Consider the following 23692-nt stretch of genomic DNA (forward strand, 5'->3'; position numbering starts at 1 on the left):
TATTTATCTGCCCTTCCATATCCATTCTATTATAGAGCCCCAAGATGCTAGGGGTGCAGCCACTTGTGTATTCATAAGCTAGATTTTATTTGTCAATCCTGTTGTCAACATAACTACTCATCAATCAACTTGACATTTATACATATGTATAAACAAAACTGGACATTTATACATGTGTATAAACAAAACTCATCTATTTAAAAACATCTTGTTGGTAGTGCAGCGTCATACTTTATAATCTCTATCGTTTTTTAAAGCGAAGCTTTTCTATAATAAGGGTCGGTCAGTCCGTACGTCCGTCCGAGATAGTAGGCTTTTATTCGTTAATTTAGCATGTTAGAATTGTCCTATCGATTTCAAACTTTGCATGGTGATTCCTTTAGTAGTTAGGTACGATTTAATCTATAATCACTACCAAAATTTCCGTACGTCCATTTTAAACATGTTGATTTTTTTTACTTTTTTAACAACAAATTTTTATGTGATCTAATCATCCGATTAATCTGATTTTTGGTATATTGATTCCATGGACAACAAAGTATAATGTTATAAGCAACTCTATAATCAAGTCCTAAATATGTAAGTATATCCAATATCCATAAACATTATCCTGTATAAAGCAGTGTTCATGTCCGTTTGTCCTACCGTTTCAGTGCTTCGCTTTTATGGATGTTGTCATCCTTGTTTTTTTTTTATAAAAAGAAGCTTATGAAGGGTGTTTGTACATCGGTTCTGCACAAACGTCTTTTTGTTATCAATACGATTTTTTGAACATTGTTTTCCTCGTTTTTCTCTAAATTATCGTAAACTAGCGGCTTCGCCCCTAGTCTCTAGGGGCTGTGCCCCAAAAGGGTTTGATCAAACCAATTTTTCGTAATTTAGATTTTAAAAAATATATCTAAAAAAATTTTTCTTTGGGGGGGGAATTTTTTTTTATGGGGGGAAGGGGGGGTAGTCGACCACACTATTTTAATTTTAGTTTTAAAAAGAGAAAAAAAAAATTTTTTTTTTTGGGGGGGTTGGGGGTGTTCCTCCCCAAAAGAAAATAGTTATAAACCTTTCCGGGACCTATGAGAAGCTACCATGTAAAGGAGAACCCGATCGGTTCAGCGGTTAGCGAGATTCCTTGATACAAACAAACACACAGACAAACAAACAGACAGACATCGTTCTACTTTGTATTGTAGTTATAAAATGCTGCGCTACTTGTTGACACAATTTCCCTTGTTTTTGTTCCATTTATATTTATTGATAGGTAATGTGTATAAATATCTATTTGTAAATGAAAGTATTTATTTGTCTGTCTGTCTACTAGTAAATAAGGTCTCTTACAATATTGGTAAACATAAAATCTCTTTTTTATATTACTTTGTTCGCATTTTACTAAATTTCCAGTATATACTATTTAAATGAGGGCAAACAGGTTTAGAATTAGCCCCTTAAACATTATTTTACAGGCAATTATAACTAACCATAGAATTTTTTTTTCTGATTTGCGGAAGACTTTTGATAGTATATCTACTAATTGCACACTTACCAAGTCCACCAACTCTGAGAAAGAAGCTTCCGTGGCTCTGATCGTTCTCCGATGTCTTGTACTTCTTCATCTAAACATGAAATTATTAAAACATGCTTGATGTTTGATCTAATTTTTTGAAACTTTGGTTATCTACAATCTTACAAGCGCGCATAGTAACTGCTATTCCAAATATCTCCTGGCCAGACATATTCCTTTTTATCTTCTGTGCTTCTGTGTAAGTTAAATATATGTTTTTTGTCTAATTCTTCCAACCAATGAGGATCTTCTCTAAAACTGTCCGTCTTTCCAACTGAAAAGCTGCTATAGTAAACCCTAAATAAATTTTATTAATGTCAGTGACCAAAGAACATCTTGGAACACAGTAATAGTGTCTGACTGATTATGACGTAACAAAAAAATTAGCCAATGAGAGGCCGTTATTGACCAATGGTAAAATTTATAGTAGCCTCTCATTGGCAATTTTTTTTTGTTACGTCATAATCAGTCAGACACTATTACTGTGTTTAACATCTTGTCACTTGGCTGGTTATGGTTATCCTTGTTTTAATTAAATTTTAAAAAATCTTTTGTAAAATAAAAGAATGAATATATGTATGTGTAGGTATCTAGTTTCCTATCTGTAAAAATATACAATGTATAAAAAGAAATATCACTTCCTTAATATCTTGCTTCATAGCATTCATAACATATGTATGAATATATAAAATGAAGCTGTCCTAGATTAAAAAGTAGTAAAATGTGTGTACTTTCGGCTGGACCAATCTCTCTAAGCTATTGGTTCTTCCACAAAAAGTCACAATAATTTTAAAAAAACATGTTAGTAATTATTAATTGTATCAGCAACCAACACTATAAAAGGACATAAAGCTGTAATATAAATATTTCATAAACAAACTCACAAAAAAAACAGTAAAGTTTATATTTCTAGTGGTGTATTTTGCGGACATTGCTCCTATATATAAATGTAGTTTTTGCTTAAAATAACAAAATTTATAGAGAGAATGAAAGAAAAACAAGATTTTGTGTGAAACCGAGTAAGCTTAGTATCTATCAAAATTATCTTTTCAGTGCAATTTAAAAAGAAAATAAAGTATAATATTTAATATTATACTTGATGTAAATCTAAAATGTTGGAAATAAAATATTTTAAGCAGACCACATATGTCTGGTCTGGTTACCTGACTGTCTGCGTGTCTGTCTGTAGGTAGCAATTAGTCAAGTGGCCATAATAATAATATATACATACGAAAACATATTAGAAATAAATGTAAAGAACAAGGATTTTTTTCCCAATACTATAAACAATTAGATATAACAGTAAAAAAAGTAGTTTTTGGTAGATAATAATAGTTATTTCTCGTATCGTATTATAAACGGCTTTCCGCGGATATAGAATGTACAATTATAAGATTAAAACTAGTTTTAATCTTATGATTGTACATTTCTATATTCGTAGAAAACTGGATATAATACGATGCTAGACATATTTTTTTCGTATTCATGAGAACCGGTTCCTATTCACCGGATTCAAATGAATACGAGAAAAATGATTAACTAAATATTGTATCTTTGTTATATAGCAATATATAATGTAGGTTGGACTAAAGCAAAGCATTTAATATGTTATATGTATGTATGTATGTCATTTTTTATTAAAAATTTCCGTCCAAAATCTACAATCTCTACCAATAGATAGATCCCCCTACTTGAGATATTTCTAAAAGTCCCGGAGAAGCTTCTCATAGGTCCTAGATTTTTTCCCCATCTTTTTGGGATAAGAATAGCTTTACCCTCACGATTAAATAACCATTGAAAAAAAACTCCCTTCCCCTTTTTTTCTAAATATGTAGAGTGTAGATAAATGATGATTTGGTGTATATTTTTGTTGTGTTTTTTCTTCTAAAAAAATACACAAAAAGCAGCAGACCCCTATGTATATATTGGATGATTACAAGTTAGTTGTAACTACACTATTACTAATTCATTGGTTACCAGACAAAATAACCATTTTATAAAAGCAAAGTTACTTTAGAACTAGAGTACTCACGTATGTCTGTTGAAACAATATTTTTCTCTGTTATTTTGGTACGAGGAAACAGCGTAAAGTGCCTCCAAAAAAGGCGTCATAAAATACAAAGTACCAATGATAGGCCGGTATAAGTTGTAATTGACCAATGGTAAAAGTATACTGGCCGCTCATTGGTAATTTGTATTGTATGAAGTCATTTTTAGTGGCACCTGACGCTATTTAGGTAGGAGGCATAATTTCTATTTGTAGAAACCCATAAATATGTTAAGGCATGTTAAAAAATAAATATGATACGATATCTTAAGGAAACTTTTGTTATTGGATGGCTGAAATGTTAATGGCTCATAATTTAGCAGTAAAAAGACAGTAGGGACTGAACAACTTTTTATACAAGAAGCAATACATATTGTACAAAATTTGTCATAGAATATCTGCTCTAATAATGAATAATAAAAATTAACATCAAATAAGTAGTTTTATAGAGTGGCAACGCTTTAAAAATTGTATCTAAAACAATGACAATTTCGTACAATTTGTTTTTATGAATGGACATATAATTCATCCAATGCTCATTAGTAATTCATTTACTTTACATCAGAGTGTAGGCACCAATGAGAGGGAGAGATACATACAAGAAAGATATTTTTGAAATAATTACAAAAGGAAATATTTGTAGCTTTTGCAAGATGCTGTACGTATTGGTGCAAAAAATGGGGACAAATTTCAAATTGTTTTGGCGTGTGACGTCATACCCCCATCTCTTTTCTAGGGGGTTTCTTTCCTCCTTCCCTTTTCTTTCCCCTCACTTGTGACGTAAATAAACAGCCCCGTCAAATCAATTTAAAAATTGTCCCCATTTTTTGCACCAATACGTACAGCATCTTTTGCAATATTCCGTAAAAATATGAGCAAGCTTCTAGTCAAATGCGCTTATTAAGTCTAACTGTTCTTAATGTTGACCAAACGCATTGTATAAATAAACGCATATAAAACAGTTTGATCTAATAAGCGCATTTGACTGGAATCATGCTCACAACTTTACGGATTTTTGCAAAAGCTACTATTCCCTTTTTTAAATGTTCCTAAATAATATTTGGAGTTTAAGTACCCCACAAGGTATAATTTGGTGTATCTGAAACTAATTTTACATAACAAAGTGACTTAGTGAACAACGTCAACAGACAACCAATTATATTTTACTTCGCGGGTCATCATTGTTTTATTTCTTATTATTAACCAATTGTATTACATAATACTTATTCCTATTTTTAGGGAGTGGAAAGTGAGATATCTATGCTTTTAGGCATTATAAAACAGTTAGTTATATGTAATAAATACTTTTTAAATATTAAAGTTTTACTGTAATAATCCATTGTACGGTCTTCTTAACGTCAGAGACAGTTGGGTCTAATGCTGCTTTTCCAGAAGATAAATTGATGTATATCACAAATGATGATAAACTCAAATTACCCCTTTGGTAGATACAAATTATTGCTTTAAAAAAAATTGAACATAACTTGAAACATAAAGACATGATTAAATTTCCCAAAGTTTTAAAGCCAACAAATGAGATATGACGTTTTATTTTAATTCACAACTTGTATTTTTTTTTTATTTATATTCATAATTTTGTTCATAATATTTTTAGCAAAGGTTCTCTATTATTTAACAAAAAAAAACAAAAATAAAATACCTAAGTAATTATCATAATCCATAAGAAGTTTTAAAGATTTGTATTAGATTCTTGTATTAGATTGTTTTGATTTTCCCCCAATAAAGAATAGATTGATAAATTTCATCATAATAATAACTGCAAATGTTTAATATGCTATGTAAAAAACACCTACAACGTAATATATAAAGATAGAAAAAATACTGCAATAATTTATCTTATAAATTGTTTTTATGATTTTGTCCAGTGCTGTACTCTATCTATCTATCTATCTGTCTGTCTGTCTGTCTGTCTGTCTGTCTGTCTGTCTGTCTGTCTATCTATCTATCTATCTATCTATCTATCTATCTATCTATCTATCTATCTATCTATCTATCAATCTATCTATCTTTCTTTCTATCTATCTATCTATCTATCTATCTATCTATCTATCTATCTATCTATCTATCTATCTATCTATCTATCTATCTATCTATCTATCTATCTATCTATCTATCTATCTATCTATCTATCTATCTATCTATCTATCTATCTATCTATCTATCTATCTATCTATCTATCTATCTATCTATCTATCTATCTATCTATCTATCTATCTATCTATCTATCTATCTATCTATCTATCTATCTATTTGTGCACCTTGTAGTGTGGATAAGCATCTTGCATGGCGCAGTAGTCCAATCCACTCTTACCCATCATGTCAGTCTAAAATGAAGAAAATCAATGTCTCGCATATGGCTTGCAAGGGCTAAGTCAAACAAGTATGACAAAATCCAAAAGTACTAAAGATGAGATATATCAATAAGATAGAATGCAATGGAATATTAAGACATATGTTTGTAGTGTAGATGCCTTTTAGACATGTAATATGAAGAATCTATAATGTTCCTTTTTTTCTTAAAAATGAAAAGATTTTAGGTGAGCCCCACCTGGTTTTAAAAACAAAATATTCTTATATGAGGTTTTAAATGGACAAGTATTGTGGAACGAAGTATATATTAAGAAAAAATAGTAATTTGTAATTTTAGAAGGTATTTTAAATGTAGCTATTCTACTAAAAATACTTTTTTGCCTATAGGAAAACTCTGTTTTATGTGTAATATATAAATAAGATGTGTGATTTATTGATAAATCCATCATATAACATCAATACTATACACAAATCCGATTAACAGAATACTTTTTATTAGTAACAAAACTTATATATGGCTAGGTTCGGTCGTACGTCCTTTTGTATATTTTCTTGAACAATCCTTATACTAAAGTAACAGGATGTTTGTCTGTGTATCTGTGTGTCTGTACCGAAGGATCTCGCTAACCGCTGAACCGATTGGGTTCTCCTTAACAGGGAACTCCACCCCCCCCCAAAAAAAAATTCTTTTTTACTTTTTCTTTTAAAATCTAAAATAAAAAATTGGGTTATTAAATTCGACTCTCTCCTCCTCAATGCTCCTCAAGTGCCCCTAGAGGCTCTAGTATGACAATATAGTAAGAAACTTAATATTCTATTATTACAGTTTACTGTGCCTTTTTTATCTAAAATTCTAAAGGTTGTTTTTACTGTGCTATTTATTGTACTGAAAAAAGGATCCATCCAACGGTTAGCGAGTTATTAAGCTTCAGACAGACAGTATGCTTGTTTTTTTTTTATCTTTTTTCTTCTATTGAACAATATTTGTATATCTATGCATCTAATCTTTGCATCTAATGGCATTTTGCAGCCGTGTTTTTGTTTTAAAATTACTTTAATAAAAGATGCAATTTAAATATAAAATTTGCATAATTCCTTGACCTAAAGAAAATAACAGTAAACTAAATGCAAGAAAGAATTATATTAAAATGACTACAAAGTGTTTTTAAAAAAAATCCAGATAAAGTTCAGCAAATTATGCAGTTTTCAAGATTTTCTTTCCAAAAAACCTTTGAACAGAAGGCAAGCTATAAAAGTCTGCTATATCATAATTTAATTTATTACATAATGAAATCTACAAAAGGACATATTGTAGTTATTGATAACAGCTTAAAACACAATTGACAAATTTTAAAGCGCTGTTAAAATTTTGTTGGTTTGTATAGTCACTAAGTTTGATCTTACTGTTTACAATTGGATGCAATTTCAAATAACTTGGATCGTAAAACCAGATGAAATTAAAAACATAAACTTAAAATTAAATTTTATTATATCCAAAGTAGTACAAAGTCTGTGTGTCCGTCTAAAGCAAAGAATTCTAAACAAATGCTTTCTGCTGTTTAGAAAGTTTCCTTTTAGTCATTTAATTGATAAAAATTATTTTTCTGAAAGATATGAAAAATTTAATGAAAAATTTATTTTAATTGCATGTTACTTTAAATAAAAGACAAAATTTGAATTCTCTCCAATGAATCTCAATGAAGCCTATAAAAAATGACATTATACAAAACAAATGACCAATAAGAGGCCAATACACAAACTAAATTACCAATGGCAGTCAGAATACATTTATATTGACCAATGGTAGGCCAGTATGACATCATTTTTTACAGGAACTATAAAAAGCTTCTCTCCTCTATCTATTTTTTTACATCTTTCTATAAATATCTAAAGGGCCTAAACTTTATATTAAAATCTTGTTTTGCAATTTCAATTTCTTTACATCAAAGATGATAAAATATAGAATTGAATACAGAAATGAGAAATCTCTGTCCACCTGTAAATGTATATACATTTACTAAAAGCCTTAAGCACTGATTTTCGGCCATTGGAAAGATATATTTTTTCAAGAACTTAACCTTTTAACACCCAATAATTCAGGAAGTAATTATTGTTTATTATTTTTTAACAAAATTTATTTTTTTTTATCATGGTTTTCAAGGAGCATTTAAAAGCCAAATATTATGTACGTAATCGCGAAAATATTTTCAAAGAACGTGTCATAACTTTTGTGATTTTTTTAACCCATTCGCGACGAGCTCCCAAAGTTTTGAACCAAAGTAGTTATCAAAATAGATTTTTCTTCTTTTTTCGTTGAGTTTTAGTACCTTAAAACCCACTTAATTAAAAAAAAACAAACTTAAATTCCTTCACAAAAATAAGAGGCCTACAAAAAAAAACGATTGCATATCTAAATTCTATGGATCATTTTACATCTTCTACTTACTAAAAGCACCGACTAGCTATTTTTTTAAAAATCACAAAAGTTAGAAAGTTTTGATTCAACGGGGGTACATCTACTACTTGCTAAAAACACGGATTAGCTATTTTTAAAAAAAAAATACAAAAGTTAGAACACATTCTTTCAGAAAATTAAATTCTATTCCTCCTTATTCTTTGTTTTGCATTTTTGCATTTCTCAATATTTTATAAACAAAAGATTCTTTAAGTATACAAGTTAGATAAATAATTTAATTACAGAACAATACTTTAGAAAAACAAGGTTTTTAAATATTTCAAATGCAATGGACCTTAATTTAATAGTTTTATAATCTTCTATACAATTGTATACAATAAAGTTCTTATAAAAACGAGGAAGCAATAACTAGTTGACCAATTTTTTTTGAGAAAAAAGTTTAGAAACCTTGATACATATCTGTTGAATGTGATAATTACAAGTATGAAACATGTATGTATAAGTAGACAAAGTTTTGCTAAAACACACTGGCAAAGCATAAAATTTTCAAGTTAAAGGGAGACTAAAGAGGAAAATCTTCTCACTATAGTGCAAAAAATACAAATATAAACTAAAAGGTCTCTTTGAGCTGATTAAGAATTTTTTATTTTAAAATCCCCATTAAAATAGCAAAATTTACAGATGTAAATTTAGTTCAGAATAAATCCGCGAGGAGGGGGGGGGGTTGGGGTGGTTGGCTAATTATAAACTTTTAATTGTAGTTCAAAATGAGACCGTTAGGTGTCAGCAGCTTACCTGGTAGTAGGCCAATGGTTCTGGCTCTGGTCTACAGCACTCGTGGAGGAGGTAACAGAAAACATAGAATAGGAAGAATATGGAAAACAGGTACAGGAATGTGAAAAATCCCTGAAAATATAAAAAAGTTGTCAGTATAAGCAACTTCATTTGTATATAAAAAGCCTATAAACTAATCATACATTTATTTTGGTTACAATATATTATATATTTCAAATTTTTTTAGGGGCGATTTCCCTAAGGAGGGTGGTTGTACCTTCAACAAAATAACTATAAACCTTCCCTGCACCCATAAGAACCATATCGGTTCAGCGATAGTGAGATCCTTCAGTACACACAGACAGAAAAACTGAGATCCTGTTACTTTACTATAGGTATTATATAAAAGTTTCTCCTGGCTATTTCTATTTGGAATAATGAGCTAACCCTACTCCCTAAAAACTAGGACTGCCAAGGACAAAGACAAACATAAAAGCAAAGCTTATCTACATTTTCATTTGTTAAGATCAGACTGAATAAGACTAAACTATTTGCACGAACTAAATTCTAATTCTTTTGTGTTGGTTAATAAAATTTGTTGAGATTCAACGGTGTAGATATAACAGATATAGGTCAAAACAATTTGTAAAGGTAAAATCTTCAGGTAGCATCCTTTAAACAGTAAATGGACAAAGCAAACACCTCCCTTCCCTCCAGGTATTATTTTTAAGGAACAGTGGATAATGAGTTCTTTTCCCAATCCTTTCAAAGGTGCGAAAAAAGTATCACTTCAAAACGAGGTAAGCATAGTTAAAGACTAAAAGGGTCACTAGTAATCTGATAGGCCCCCGACCCACTCTATGGGATATTACTTATCTATTTTCCAGTATAGGTATTTCTTCAAAGAAGAAAACTATATTTTTCAAAGGGAAAATACCATAAAATATTAATTTACATTCATTTTTATATCAAACGCCATTTTAAAGTCAAACTGTTTGAAAAATGCTTATTGAAACAAATTTTTATAGAATAGCTATTTCTCGCATCGTATCATAATCAGGTTTTCGCAGATATAGAATGTACAATAATAAGATTAAAACCAGTTTTTTTCACCCTGAGGTGCCGAAGGCACGGGATAAAAAAACTGGTTTTAATCTTATGATTGTACATTTTTATATTCGTAGAAAGCTGGATATAATACGATGCTAGACATTATTTTTTCGTATGGATGAGAACCGGTTCCTATCCACCGGATTCGAATAAATACGAGAAAAAAAGATAAAAATGAATGTGTTAACGTATTTTCCATAAAAAGTAATATTATTTCGAAAATTGGACCTTATCGTCCTTTTTTAATGTAATGTTCCACCTATAAGTGGATAAATATGGATATAATGTTAATCCTAATCATCTGATATTGTGACTAGAGTTTTATCAGGATATAATAAAAACACAAAGATTGACTGGGGTTGAAAAATAACAGGCATTTAATGAATAGAACATTAAATATATTCGTTACGGCCGACTGTTGGACACACTCCATATTCGAAAAAGTTTCGCTTTTAATTAAAAAGCCAGATACTTAGGACGAACCCCAAACTGTCCCACTTTGAGAAAGATTCCAGTGACGTCATATACGTTTCGGGAAAGAAAAAGGGAAGGGGGAAGAAAATCTCTTCAAAAGAGATGGGAGAAAAGGGAAGAGATTTTCTTCCCCCCTTCCCTAAACGTATATGACGTCACTGGAATCGTCTTTCTCAAAGTGGGACAGTTTGGGGTTCGTCGATACGTAGTATTGATTGCAAAAACTTATTCTGATACAAATTAACTTTACCCATTTTCTATTGAAGCTATTATTTCTTCCAAGTCTAAGAACAAAAGTTTTATTTTGTCATTTGTTAAATAAGTTTTAAACTTTTTTTTCTATTTTGTTTGTTTCCTATTTTTAAATGACCATGTACTTATTTTACAAGCTGTTCTGTTTGTTTATTTATTGGTTTAACAATTTTTAGTATCTGTGTTTGTCTGTTAGTCTACTGGTAACTGTCTATGTCTTCGTTCGACTTTTATACATTTATATTCTGATTATTGTTAATGTGTTAATGTGTTAATGTATTAATGTTTGTTTGTCCTACCGTTTCAGAGCTTCGCTTTTATGGATGTTGTCATCCTTGTTGAACACAGTAATAGTGTCTGACTGATTATGACGCAACAAAAAAAATTAGCCAATGAGAGGCCACTATAGATTTTACCATTGGACAATAGCGGCCTCTCATTAGCTAATTTTTTTTTGTTACGTCATAATCAGTCAGACACTATTACTGTGTTCATCCTTGTTTATTTATCATTCTATATATTTTTTTGTATGTGTAATTTAATAGCTTTGTAGAATATTGCAGGGCATTTTCCTGAGACTTACAGTTTGTCGGGCACACGGCTGCCTAGTTTTGCTTTTTGTGTATATATGTATTTTGTATGTCTATAAATTTGTCTATCTATCTGTGTATAACATAAATTCTAATTGTTATGTATAAAATGTTATATGAAATAATGTATAAATAATGATTACAATTACGAACAATAAAAATATATTATTATTAACCAATATTTTCATTATCACACTAAACGTTACTATTATTTTTACCTTTTTTTATATAATATACAATTTTTTTTGGTAAAACAGATTCATTCTTTCAAACTTGAGTAGCCTTTCTATCAGAGGCGTGATAAAAGGGGGTGTATCCACGCCTTGGCAAAACTAAGAGGGGTGGATAACCTCCTTAAGTGTTTAGCCTCCTTCCCATGATTTTGATTTAAATTTCTCGGGTGCTCTTAGCGCAACCCATTGGGAAATCCTTGTACACACCACTGCTCCCTAACTTCAAATTAAAGGTTGAACACTTGCAGTAATCAGGTCAGTTTTAGGTAATAAATCTATCTATCTATCTATTTATTTGTGTATCTATCTATCAAGCTATCAATATTACCTCATAATAATGAAGAGGGCTATTATCAGTAACAACTTCAGAAGTAAGGAATGCTATACAGATAGCTACGAGAAGGAAGGCGTACAACGCTGAACATGTTATGAACAAACTTGTCCTAGACAAAACATATATATCAATTTGGGATTTTTAGTTAAATCTTTAATTTTCAATATTGTCCATAACATAAGCAGTACAACAATAAAAAAGATTAGGATAGTTAAGACTACACCACTTTAGCTGTAGCCAAAAAAGTAAATTATTAAAAAATTGCATAAATGTTTTAAAATCATGATATCAAAATAAAATGCAACCTACAAACAAACGCTTCAAAACAGCTGTATTATTTTATCTCTAAAATATTCTTCTACTTGTTTATACCTTTTTCCTGGAAGTTTTTTTAGTAGGAATAAGTTTGCTTTTAGGCTTAATAATACAGCAGATTTGAGGGAGGAATTATTGACCCACTTCACATTAATAAAATCTTACTTTTCTGGTGGTTCATCATACATGGTTGGTCTTGACATTCTGGCGGTCATAGAGGTCAGAGGACGCTCCTCCAGCTCCTAGAGGAGGGAGACAGTTTAGTTTATTTTAGATTCAACATCAATTTTTAAACATTTTATTCTTATATTTGCAAAATACCTATAACCGGTACGGCAATGAAAATCAAAATAAAAGTAAACGGGGGAGGGGGGGGGGGGGTTAATAGTGTTCTACTGGATGTTTAAAGTAATTTTTTCGAATACTTAAAAAGATTTAAATGTAAAATTTAAATATCTATAAATAAACTACTTAAAAATTTCAATGTTTTAAGAGAGAGGAAAAATAGAATTTACATTGTATCTTGTGCTTAAATTTAATTTTACTATGATCAAGACGTTAAGGTCCAATATATCTTTAAGTATCAGTTATTTAGGTGGAGCAATTCATTTACCTAGAGCATTTTTATACTAACAGACTGACCGACGGATAAGAATACTTATAGATTAGCTTAGGAACCAAAAATACTTTTAACACTAATGACTTTAAATAAGTAAACTAAACTATTAAATTAACTAGTTTGAATTGTCTATCTACCCTAAGAAGCCACAAAAAATAAAAATTCTAAAATTGTAATTCCATAAAAATATTGAATTACCATGTGTTCGTGCATTTCTTGGGTAGTTAGGTCATTGGACATCTAAATTTATATATCTATTAATTAGTCTTTAGGACAGACATTTATATCTATCTATATAATACAAAACTGACATAAGTTATATTATCAACGAGGATTATTTACAAATTTATTAAAGTTAAATATTTTAGGTTTAAATTATTAATTTCTTACGCTTTTTTAAAAATGTTCCATATAAACAAAAAGACATATACATAAAACTACGGCACCCCCAAAAGTGAATGAATTGGGAAGAAATAGTTTTGTGCTATACTAATAATTGAAAGAACATCGGATTTTACATGAACAAATACTTTATTTTAAAGTTAGGGGATTTAGAGATAAGGAAATAAATCAAATTATCCATAAAAAGGTTTGTGTAAAGTAACATTAATTTATCATCTATTCCTCTATCCCTGTTGTAAAACTAGAATTACCTTATGATCTAGACCGCCAAACGACGCGGGAGTGAGGGGCATAGTATCCATGTCACATGAGTCCAGAGACATGTCCCTCATGTCACGCCTGTCCAGTGTACCTGGCACGCTCCGGGCCATTGGTAACCGGTTTTTCCGCCTGTTTTAGTTTTATACTGTTACAACATTATATTTTTTTAGGGGGATTTTCAAATTTTCTATTTATTGCTTTTATTTACCATATTTTTTACCATAATTGTTTCCTTACCATTAAACATTTTTATACTTTTACCAATACTATGGATCTGAAAAGAATAAATTCTATATTTTATGTCTTACAATTTTTACAAGTCAAGCATCTCTATACGTCTCCCTGTTTTTCGATTTGTCTGTCATTCTTTATTTGCTATCATCGAGCCCCTTAGACCTTAAGCTCCCTAAAAGCCCCTAAAAAGGATTGACTCTCAACTCATTTGTTTTTAGGGAGGAGAGATTATTGCTTTTCTTAGGTTGATTAATATTCATGCAAACGCCCCCAACTCAAAATAAAAACCCCCCCAAATATTATGACATATTGAGTAAAGAATTGTTAGGCTTTCAATATACATAGATCAACTACAACTAGAGTGAGTGAGAAATAAGCTTATAATACTTATAGAATAGCTGCGAAATCTAGATTTTTGTCACAATTCTGTGAATAAAGTTTTCATTATCTATTATGTATATTCTAAATTTTCTCAAAACTTAACAAATTTGATTGCATTTTATATAGGACAGCCAGGGAGGGAGGGGTTGATAGCGGTTAAAGAAACATTCCCCAAATATTAATAAGCTACCAAAAATAAAAATTAAAGGTCTATTTATATTCAATTGTACTTGGTCCATTACACATTAAGATAAACTTTTCCCAATATATTTTATTAAAATAGTTAGAAGCAGTGTAAAGATAATTTTAATTAACTTCGTCTTATTTGTTTTATACACTAATGGTCCCCAATAAGTATAAAATAAATAAACAAGTTCCCTTATTCACAAGATTAAAAATTTTAGGTACTTCTACCAAATCTTGATTAGTTGGTTCAACCCAGCAGTATTAAAAATTTTTAACCAATATTTTCATTTACAGAAGGGGTAATTATGATTATCGTTATTGGGGTTGTAGATCAAATTATCGTCCAGTGCCATATCCCAGAGTTTTAGGACAGTATATGGATTTTAAAACAACAATTGGTCATCACTTATGTCCTAATTCCTTTAAAATTCAGGTCATGCACAGGGTCAGGCAGTGTAAAATAAATATAAAATACTTGTCTGCTTTTCTAATATTGATATCTACTTTGTATCCAATATTGGTTATGTTTCCTGTGCGCCCATACAAATTTTATCAAAACTCAAAAGCAAATCTTTTCGATCCTCTATTAGGGTGTGTAATGTGAACATTATTACAGGGATAAGACAATGGCGGTTAAATTGATGTACAATCACCAATGTTGATACACAAAATTACATCTTTTTTAGCATTGAATTAGTGGTTGAAACGTTTGAACACTTAATAAACCAATAATAAAAACTCAAAAGTCCCCAAAGGCCGACGAATAGTAAACGTTATTATAAAACTTTGGGGACTAGTGAAATAAACAGCCCATTGCCCCCTCTCTCTCTGATAAGCACAACTTTTCAATACTTTTTAAGGGTGTGTATTAGTGTAATGTGTACGTCATTAAGTCAACTTTACAAAACTTCATTGAGAAACATTAAGGTTTGTTTAATCTTTTAAGGCATTTCTTCCAAATTTGAACTATAATATCTAAATTCAAACTCTAAAACAAATAAAACCTTCAATCAACTGAAACAAGTGATGTAACATGATTCAAAATTTTGCCAATTGCAATGCACAAGTACAAAACTATTCATAAGAAGAACACCATGGAAAATAAAGTTAATTTATTTTAGTAGCTAGTCATATAAAATATCTTTTTTTCGTTCAAGATGGCCCAAACCTAATCATGTCCTGTCTGTAATATTTCAACCACTTTTTACTGAAGATATGAGTATTAATTCAGAGATTGAGGGAACAATGAGCTGTTTATTACAAGATCCCTCAAAGTTTCATAATAACGTTTTCTTATTCGTTTGCTTAACAAATTTGGAGATTTTTTGAATTTTGATTGGTTGGCTCATTAGGCTGAGTGTTCAAACGTTTCAACCACTAATTTTAATCTGCAGAAGGGGTAATTTTCTGCATTATTATTGGCGCTGCACACCAATTTATCGTCCATTGTCTTATCCCTTGTATTAATTGGACAGGCAGTAGCTTTAGAGTAGCTGTGCTGCTAAAAAGTAAATAATTTTTGACATTTCAGTGTCATTGGGAAGTTTGCAATTTGTTAGTCATTACCTTGCAACTATGACTTCATGCAAATTGACAAAAGTAAAAAAATGTAATGTCCAGTGTTTTTTCTTCACGCAAATTGTGTTCTATAACTCAATCTGTAACTATCATAGATATTTTTTTTTCTTATCGTAACCATATATGTATGTTTTGTTTTTTATGTAACCATAAAAACATAAAACATGGGACAGGTGAAGATTTAGCAAACAGCTATTGTCCTACTCTTGTGTCACTGGTTGTTTGAGGTTAATAATAATATTTATCCAAATATTTTCAGTACACAACATTATTCAGGACAATGGGGATAGGCAAATGGAAAAAAAATAAAGCTCCATAATAAAGACGTTAAACATTGTATAAACTGTTGCTTTGTCGTCACAGTTATCCCTCAGGAAGTAAGAGAGGGAACAATGGGCAATTAATTCAATTTAAGAGTTATCGCTGAAAGACTATGAAATCCAGATTAATCCAGACAATATGAAGGAAATTTTAAAGGGAGAGTTAATACAATACAGAAAACTATGAAATAAGAAAAGAGTTCCAAGAAAAAAGCATTTATTTGAAAATTAGATTACAAGCATATCAGACTGACATAATCATTCTGTAATTAATAACTATAAAAATCTCCCTGGAACCCATTCAACCCATATCCCCATAACCCAAAATTTAATTGGGTTCTTGGAATGGTTATTAAACAAATATCACAATAAAGCTTTTATCTATGAAATTATATTTTCTGGGGAGAAAAAAATTGTTAAAACCAGCCACATCATAACAAATTAAGTTTATTGATACTTGTCTGCAATATTCAAAACTAACACACGAGTTGCGGCATTTGTTGCGCTAGTACCCAAAGTCAGTCAGAAACTGCTAAATTCTTGTACATTCCCTTTAAGCCAGTACCCAAAGTCTGAGACTCTAAAAATTGTCCCCTCCATTACTCCCTAGTTATCCCTACACATGCGTAATTCATTTCCATACACACAGTTAGGACATGTACATAGACAAGAGCTGTACAATTAAAAGTTGGATGTCTGTTGGGTGTTTTTTTTAACTGATACCAAAGGCATTACGAGGTAATATTCGAAGATCCTGTTAAAGTAATATGGTGCTTTCCATTAAAATACTTGTCGAGCATACACAAATAAATATAAAACAAAGAAGGGAGTTCTGTGATCAACAAGGCACTTAAAGGTAAAACGCTGCCGTGATATCTTTAATGTACCCCTAAAGCTTCCAATTTCATATTCATTGGGGGAAAGATTAATCAGCCTACCACTGATGTATCTCTATATATGTTTATCCCTTCAATCCATATATATACCAACCTCCCAAGGTCAAGGAATGGGCTTAACATCCATGTGAAGGATTTTCACAAAGACATCTATGACACACTCTCCCTTAATAGTGTGAAGAGTTTTATTTGGCCGTTTTGGTTAAGCACACCACCCCTCCCCCCTTCCTCTTAATTTTAAAATAAATACAATAAATAGGAGGGGGATGGGTATGTATTAAGGTTTTACTTTAGATTAGGTGATATTGGGGACAGAGTAGCCAACAGGGTTTGGACACTACAGGTATAGGCTCCGCAGGGGGGGGGGGGGTTGCAAAATCAACAATATCCACAATATCTACTGAGAGCTAGAAACCAATTTCTTCCAAAGAATATCTATTAACAGTTTTATCTCATCAAGATATTGTTTAACAAAAATTATTTTCATATTAAACACATCTTTATCTATTATAAAAACTATAAAATGGCATTTTGATAAACTTAGTTTTTAGAATTAATTGAAATGTCTCCAAAATATCATTTATATACCCAAAAAGGAGGACTTTTTTTCAGGCTTACAAAAAAACAGTCTTAATTGTATTAAAAGGGGGCGTGTTGAAGAATTTTAGAGTGTGTTCTAGCATCAGAATATACTCTGATATTAGACAAGGTTACAGGTATACAACTGTGGAATTAAAATAGTCATTTCCCCTGTAATTGTATGTGAACTTCAGGAAAGGAAAGTCATAGAAAGGAGGGTTGTAGAATGTAGATTACTTAAATTGCCATTGTTCTCTCCCTCCGTGGATATTACATTATCTGGATTTATATTCAAGTTATGTATCAAACATTCACAATAATGGGGTGCCTTCACTTCCCAATAATCATTCTATAAAAGTAACAGGGTGTCTTTCTGTGTGTCTGTCTGTATCGAAGATTTCAGATTACCACAGAACCAATGTCGTTTCCTTGACAGTGTAGCTCCCCATAGTTCCAGGGAAGGTTTAGACCTATTTTAGGAGAGGGTACCACCACCATTCCAAGAGAAATCGCTCCCAGTAAAAAAATTTCTTTTTCTTTTTAAAGCTAAAATTGAAAATGGTAGGAGTATTTTTTCCCAGTCTCTGTGTCTGTATACAAAAATAAGAATAAGAATGGAAAAGAGAAAGCATAACAAAATAAAATTCTAAATAGAAGTGATTTGAGAAAAAGATAGAAATATAAACAGAAATAAATAGGAAATATCGAATACTGTATCAAGTTCTAAAACTTAGAGTATTATATGTGATAATAACATCTGTTAATATTAAAACCCAATGTTTGTTTTAGACTAGTAGCACTCACCCCCCCCCCTGACTCTTAATAGTCGGGCCCCTTGCCACACCTTAACCGGTTGGGGGGGGGGGGGCGTTCAACGCCACTCCCTATTATATCAGTTCCTTTTAGAGCTAGAGCGCTAAAAAGGATCATACCTGGAACCTGAAATTGGCTTGAACACCTGTATTTCATATGAGGATGTAGTACTAGAGGATATTTTAGTATTTTGGTGAGATAAAATGATTTGTTTAAGTCAAAAATATATTTTTGCTCTTTACCTGGATGACCCTGCCAGGTTTGCTGGCATCCTGTAACCGCCAGGATAGAGATATTCTAAAAATTCCAACTCTCAGTTATGTGTAATACCCATACTTAAAAAGTCACGCAGTAGGGCTCTTTATCTTTCACACACAGAAAATGAGATAGAAAAAACCGAAAGAGTTAATATACCGAACAGAGGTGAATTCTTAAAGAAAAAATTAGGGTCTCTGCAACGCTGCCTCACAAAAATTGTTTTGTAAAAAAAATCTTCCAAAATCACATTAAAAATCTACAATAATTAAATAAAAGCTTATCTTAATAACCCTTCTATGATTTTCTTTAATTTTTGTAGATTTTTTATGTGATTTTGGAGGATTTTTTTTCATTAACAATTTTGGTGATGCAGCGACTCTAATTTTTTTTAAAGAATCCACCTTAGGATTGTAATATGGAATGTAAGATTTCACTTTGTAGTTAAATTTGGATTTCATTTAGTTATTAAGAACCCCACAAGGTAATGGCCCATTGGGATATATCCCCACAAGTATTAAGCTTCTCTCTTAAATGTTTTTCAAATTTAAAAAAAAGCGGAGGGGGGTTGAGTGGTTTAAAGCAAAGAAAGGAATCATACCAATGATTATTCCCTGTATAGTAAATGTTAACACCAAGAAAAACTTTGACTAAGTTCCTTTGGTCAAGTACTTCCATAAGTACTCTTACTCCACTCAGGGATAAAGGGATAAGACAATTAGTAACTATTTAGATTTTAAAATTCCAGCTCAAAAGTTTTGAAAACAATTTTAAAAAAGAAAATTCCATCAATTTGGTGATTATGAAAATTAAAAATACGAAAAAGTTTGAATTCCAAAGCCATTATCATATCCCTCTCACTTCACATTGGGTCTATAGTTATATTATCACACAAAATTACAACACAAAATATATCAACAATTAGAAGATATCTAACTTTTGCTGTATTGCATTGAGAGACTTTAGAAAAGTTTGTTTTGCTGTAATAGTTATGTTCTATTACTGTAATCTAATAAATCTACATGAGGTCTCTAGTTTCTGGTGTACTCTGAGATTATAACAAAATAGCCATTAGCAATTGTGTTCCAAATATTGAGCCAAAAAATTGACCCTTAAACCTGAAAAAAATCTTCATATATTTTGACTTTCCATTGAATTAAAATTGCATATAAAAGTGACTGACCTAAATCGGAAGCATGATTATTTTTGCGTTACATTTATAGTGTAGATTTGCTTTTTTAGTTATTAAAAATTACAATATTTTTAATAGTGCCAAGTTTTACAATGATCAGAAGTTACTTTTTTGTCTAAAAATAAAATAAAATGATGCTGCACTAAAAATAAAATTAAAGAAAAATTTGCCTTTATTGTTATGTTAAAATGAAAAGGTTTTTTTTTTATTTTAAGTAAATTTGATAAGAATAGATAAAAAAATTTCCATGTTAAAATTCATGTTTTCTCGTATGTATTAATTTCATACATTTACTTGAAAAAGAATATTTAATTAGTTTAGTGAATGTTAAAATAACTGTAGCATAACTTTAATTATAATATAATGTATATATGATTTTTAGATTCATTAATTGAATTAAATTAAAAAACATCCGCAAAGACTTTACTTTAAATCCTTCCATCGTGTTTATTTGACTTTTAACATTGATAATCTAAAATAGCTTAAATATACCTCCTTAAAAATTGTATACTTTGTATTTGTATTGTAATTGTATAATTCTTATTCCAGATTTTTGGTGATTGTAGAAAAGCTTCGCTTTAATCAATAGATAAAAGGAAAAGTGTGAGTATTGAATCCTTTGACCCACATCTAATCACTATGTCATAGTATTATAAGACAGTCATTTTGGCAAACAAGGCAGCTATCTGTCCTGTCCTTTGATAGATTACAGTTCAGAACTCGTAATCAATGCACCTATTTCGTCTGATTTTATTTGATATACATTAATGTTTAAAGGATGAAGTTTTAACAATAATGCCACCAAAAAAATGAGGTCATAAAATAAAATTGACTAATGATAGGTCAGTATACACTGTAATTGACCAATGGTAAAATTTATACTGGCCTCTCATGGGTGATTTTTATCGCATGACGTCATTTTTTTGGAGGCACTTTACGCTGTCTCATAATAAGCTAAGAAAATTATAACAATAATCCATTATGAATTTTATTGATTAAGTTTTAGCAGGAAAGAAAATTAAGCTTTAAACAACAATAGTATAACTAAAAAGCAAGATTTATTAGCTTTTTTTTACAATTTTCTAAATCAAGTTTGCTTAAACTTTCATCAAACTGTTTAGGCTAGGATTAGAACCTGATACCATCATGGCAGAACACAGCATATAACCTGCATCACCTTACTATATGTCACAAACTAAATGGGTATCACTTGAATTAAAGCCAGCACAAACACAAATTCAATAATATATTCTACATCTCTATTTTCACATTATTCAAAACCTATTGTTGCTAGGATATGGAATACAAACTTTTAGATATATGTGTGTGTTTGTTTGTTTGAGTTTGGGAAACTTAAATTATTGGCCCGCAAGAAAACAAGATGTAAATACTTTATTTCACTTAGAAAACATGTATTGTATATATTGTACATGTTCTACACAAAATCACTCTTTAGTTGGAAGAAAAATTGAAACAAGATGCAAGAAGTTTGCTTGCAGGCAGATGTGGGCAGGGTGGATACTGGTGTGGTGGGTGGGATGGTAAAGGTGAATCCAAAATACAAAGGATGGATGGAAGGATACATAAGAACCTGAACTAAGGCATCACAACTTGTGCCCAGGAAAACAAATGGTTGAAAGAGTTAAATATAGCAGGGCATACTAACTCTCACTCCCCACATCACAGTCACTCTCCCTTATCCTAAAACCAAACACAAACACACACACACACAGTCTTTAATGCAAACACACACACACACACACAATAAAAGCTGGACGCACACGCCTACTCCGGCCTCCAGCGGTACACACAGGGAGTTCTGTTCAAACTTGAGATGATTCTAATTCTATGCAATTCAGTGAGGCAGTGCAACTGGGAGGGAAGTGGGAATTTAAAAAGAGGTTGGGGAGGGGTTGTGCAGGGATAAAGTATGCTCGAACATGACGCAATTTTAATTGCTTTTGTTGGTCACAACTTTTACAGAAATGGTACGTTTTCTAGTTGTATAAAGTTTTGAGGAACATTTATATTTTTGTTATGTTAACTTTCGAGTAGCATTTGATATTCATAAAAATTGAACTTAAAATTTACAATTATACATATAAATCAAAATAAAATAAACTTTAAAATGAACCTAAATTAGATTAGTTGATTTAAAGACAGTTTTGTTAATGTACTTATGTTTTAAAAAGTTCAAATTTGACGATAAGCTATAAGTTTTTTCGTACTGTTTTCTTTGTATTTGGTTCTTGGTCGTCCATTAAAAATCGGTTATACAGACATAACCTAGTAATAGAGTAGATAAAAATGTTTTGGGAAGTTTTATTTGTTTTTTAAAAACGATTGTAATTTGATATGATAATCCTTAATTGTCCCTGATATGGGGTGGCATTTAAAGAGAGAATATAAAAAAGGGGAGGTGGCATTTAATAGAAAATAAGATAGATAGAAACTAGATATTTACCCATAGATATGTAGATAAAAAGATAGATATTAGGTAGGTAGATAGATATATCCTATTTTATAAAGCAATAAGATTTTTTGTCTGTAGCGAAGGATCTCACTAACCGCTGAACCTCTATGGTTCTTCTTTACAGTGAGGCGTCTTATAGGCCTAGAGAATTTTAATAACTATTTTGGGGGAGGGAACATCCACTCTCCCAAGAGAAATCATCCTTAGAAAAAATTATCCAACCCCCACACAGAAAAATTAATTTCTCTTTTTAAAACTTAATAGAAAATTGGGAGAGTAACCTCACCCCCCACACCACCATAAGTGACCCTAAAGGCTTCTAGGTTGTGAAACCGCTAGAAATGATTATATTTAACTGCTAGAAATAATATGTACATTTAGATAGTGAGACACTTATAGATAGATAGATAAACAGATATCAAAGCCTTTTGTAATAATAAGCTTAGGATTAGTTTGCAAAATTTGAATATTAAATACAAGGTCAGATAGGTAATTAGTTAGATCTACGCTGGTGCAACATAAAACAATGTAATTTTGTAATTAAATTTTACCTTTGAATTACTTCAATGGTTTATTTTTAAAATTTGAAAATAGTTTTCTCCACTGAGTATCCATGCACTAATTTTTACAAATCTTTATTGGGAGGAACTCAAACCTACCCCCCACCCCCTCTCTACATTCTATCAATAAGACAAAACCCCAAGAGTATAGGACCAGAGCCATTAGTATAAAAAAGCTAGATGTAAAAAAACTTAAAGCACAATGATATAGTTTTTTATAAATCGTAAGCGACGTATGGACTTTCGCACGGACATACCTTAGATGTATGTGGAGTAGGTGCTCATATATTTCATAGATTAAAGAGAATGGGTTTATCAAAATATCAGAGCCAAGATTGCAACTAGAATAGGTATCAAAACATTTTAGTCAGAATATTTTTCTATGAAAAATAACATTTACTTTTTGAGTAGCTAATTTTTATTTTAAATAAGAAAGAAATCTAAACAATTATAAAAAAACCTATCTTTAGCTTTAAAATGAAAAAACTCACCCTTCGGAGTGAGAGGGATGG

The 23692-nt window shown here is 30.8% G+C and overlaps 1 protein-coding gene across 1 annotated transcript in view; it reads right to left on the reverse strand.

The window, feature by feature from the left end:
- Window positions 1-23692, reverse strand: part of LOC145319415 (proton channel OtopLc-like) — a 64366-nt gene that overhangs the window by 35206 nt on the left and 5468 nt on the right. Inside the window, exons 4-10 of the mRNA XM_080161539.1 lie at window positions 13704-13841; window positions 13249-13290; window positions 12597-12673; window positions 12111-12225; window positions 9145-9255; window positions 5882-5947; window positions 1538-1607 (exon numbers count right to left, since the gene is read on the reverse strand). Coding sequence (XP_080017665.1) covers window positions 1538-1607; window positions 5882-5947; window positions 9145-9255; window positions 12111-12225; window positions 12597-12673; window positions 13249-13290; window positions 13704-13841 — 619 coding nt within the window. The remainder of the gene's footprint in view (window positions 1-1537; window positions 1608-5881; window positions 5948-9144; window positions 9256-12110; window positions 12226-12596; window positions 12674-13248; window positions 13291-13703; window positions 13842-23692) is intronic.

The sequence above is a fragment of the Acartia tonsa genome, chromosome 5 (genome assembly GCF_053477335.1).
Source record: "Acartia tonsa isolate MP-2025a chromosome 5, ASM5347733v1, whole genome shotgun sequence".
Lineage (NCBI taxonomy): Eukaryota > Metazoa > Arthropoda > Copepoda > Calanoida > Acartiidae > Acartia > Acartia tonsa.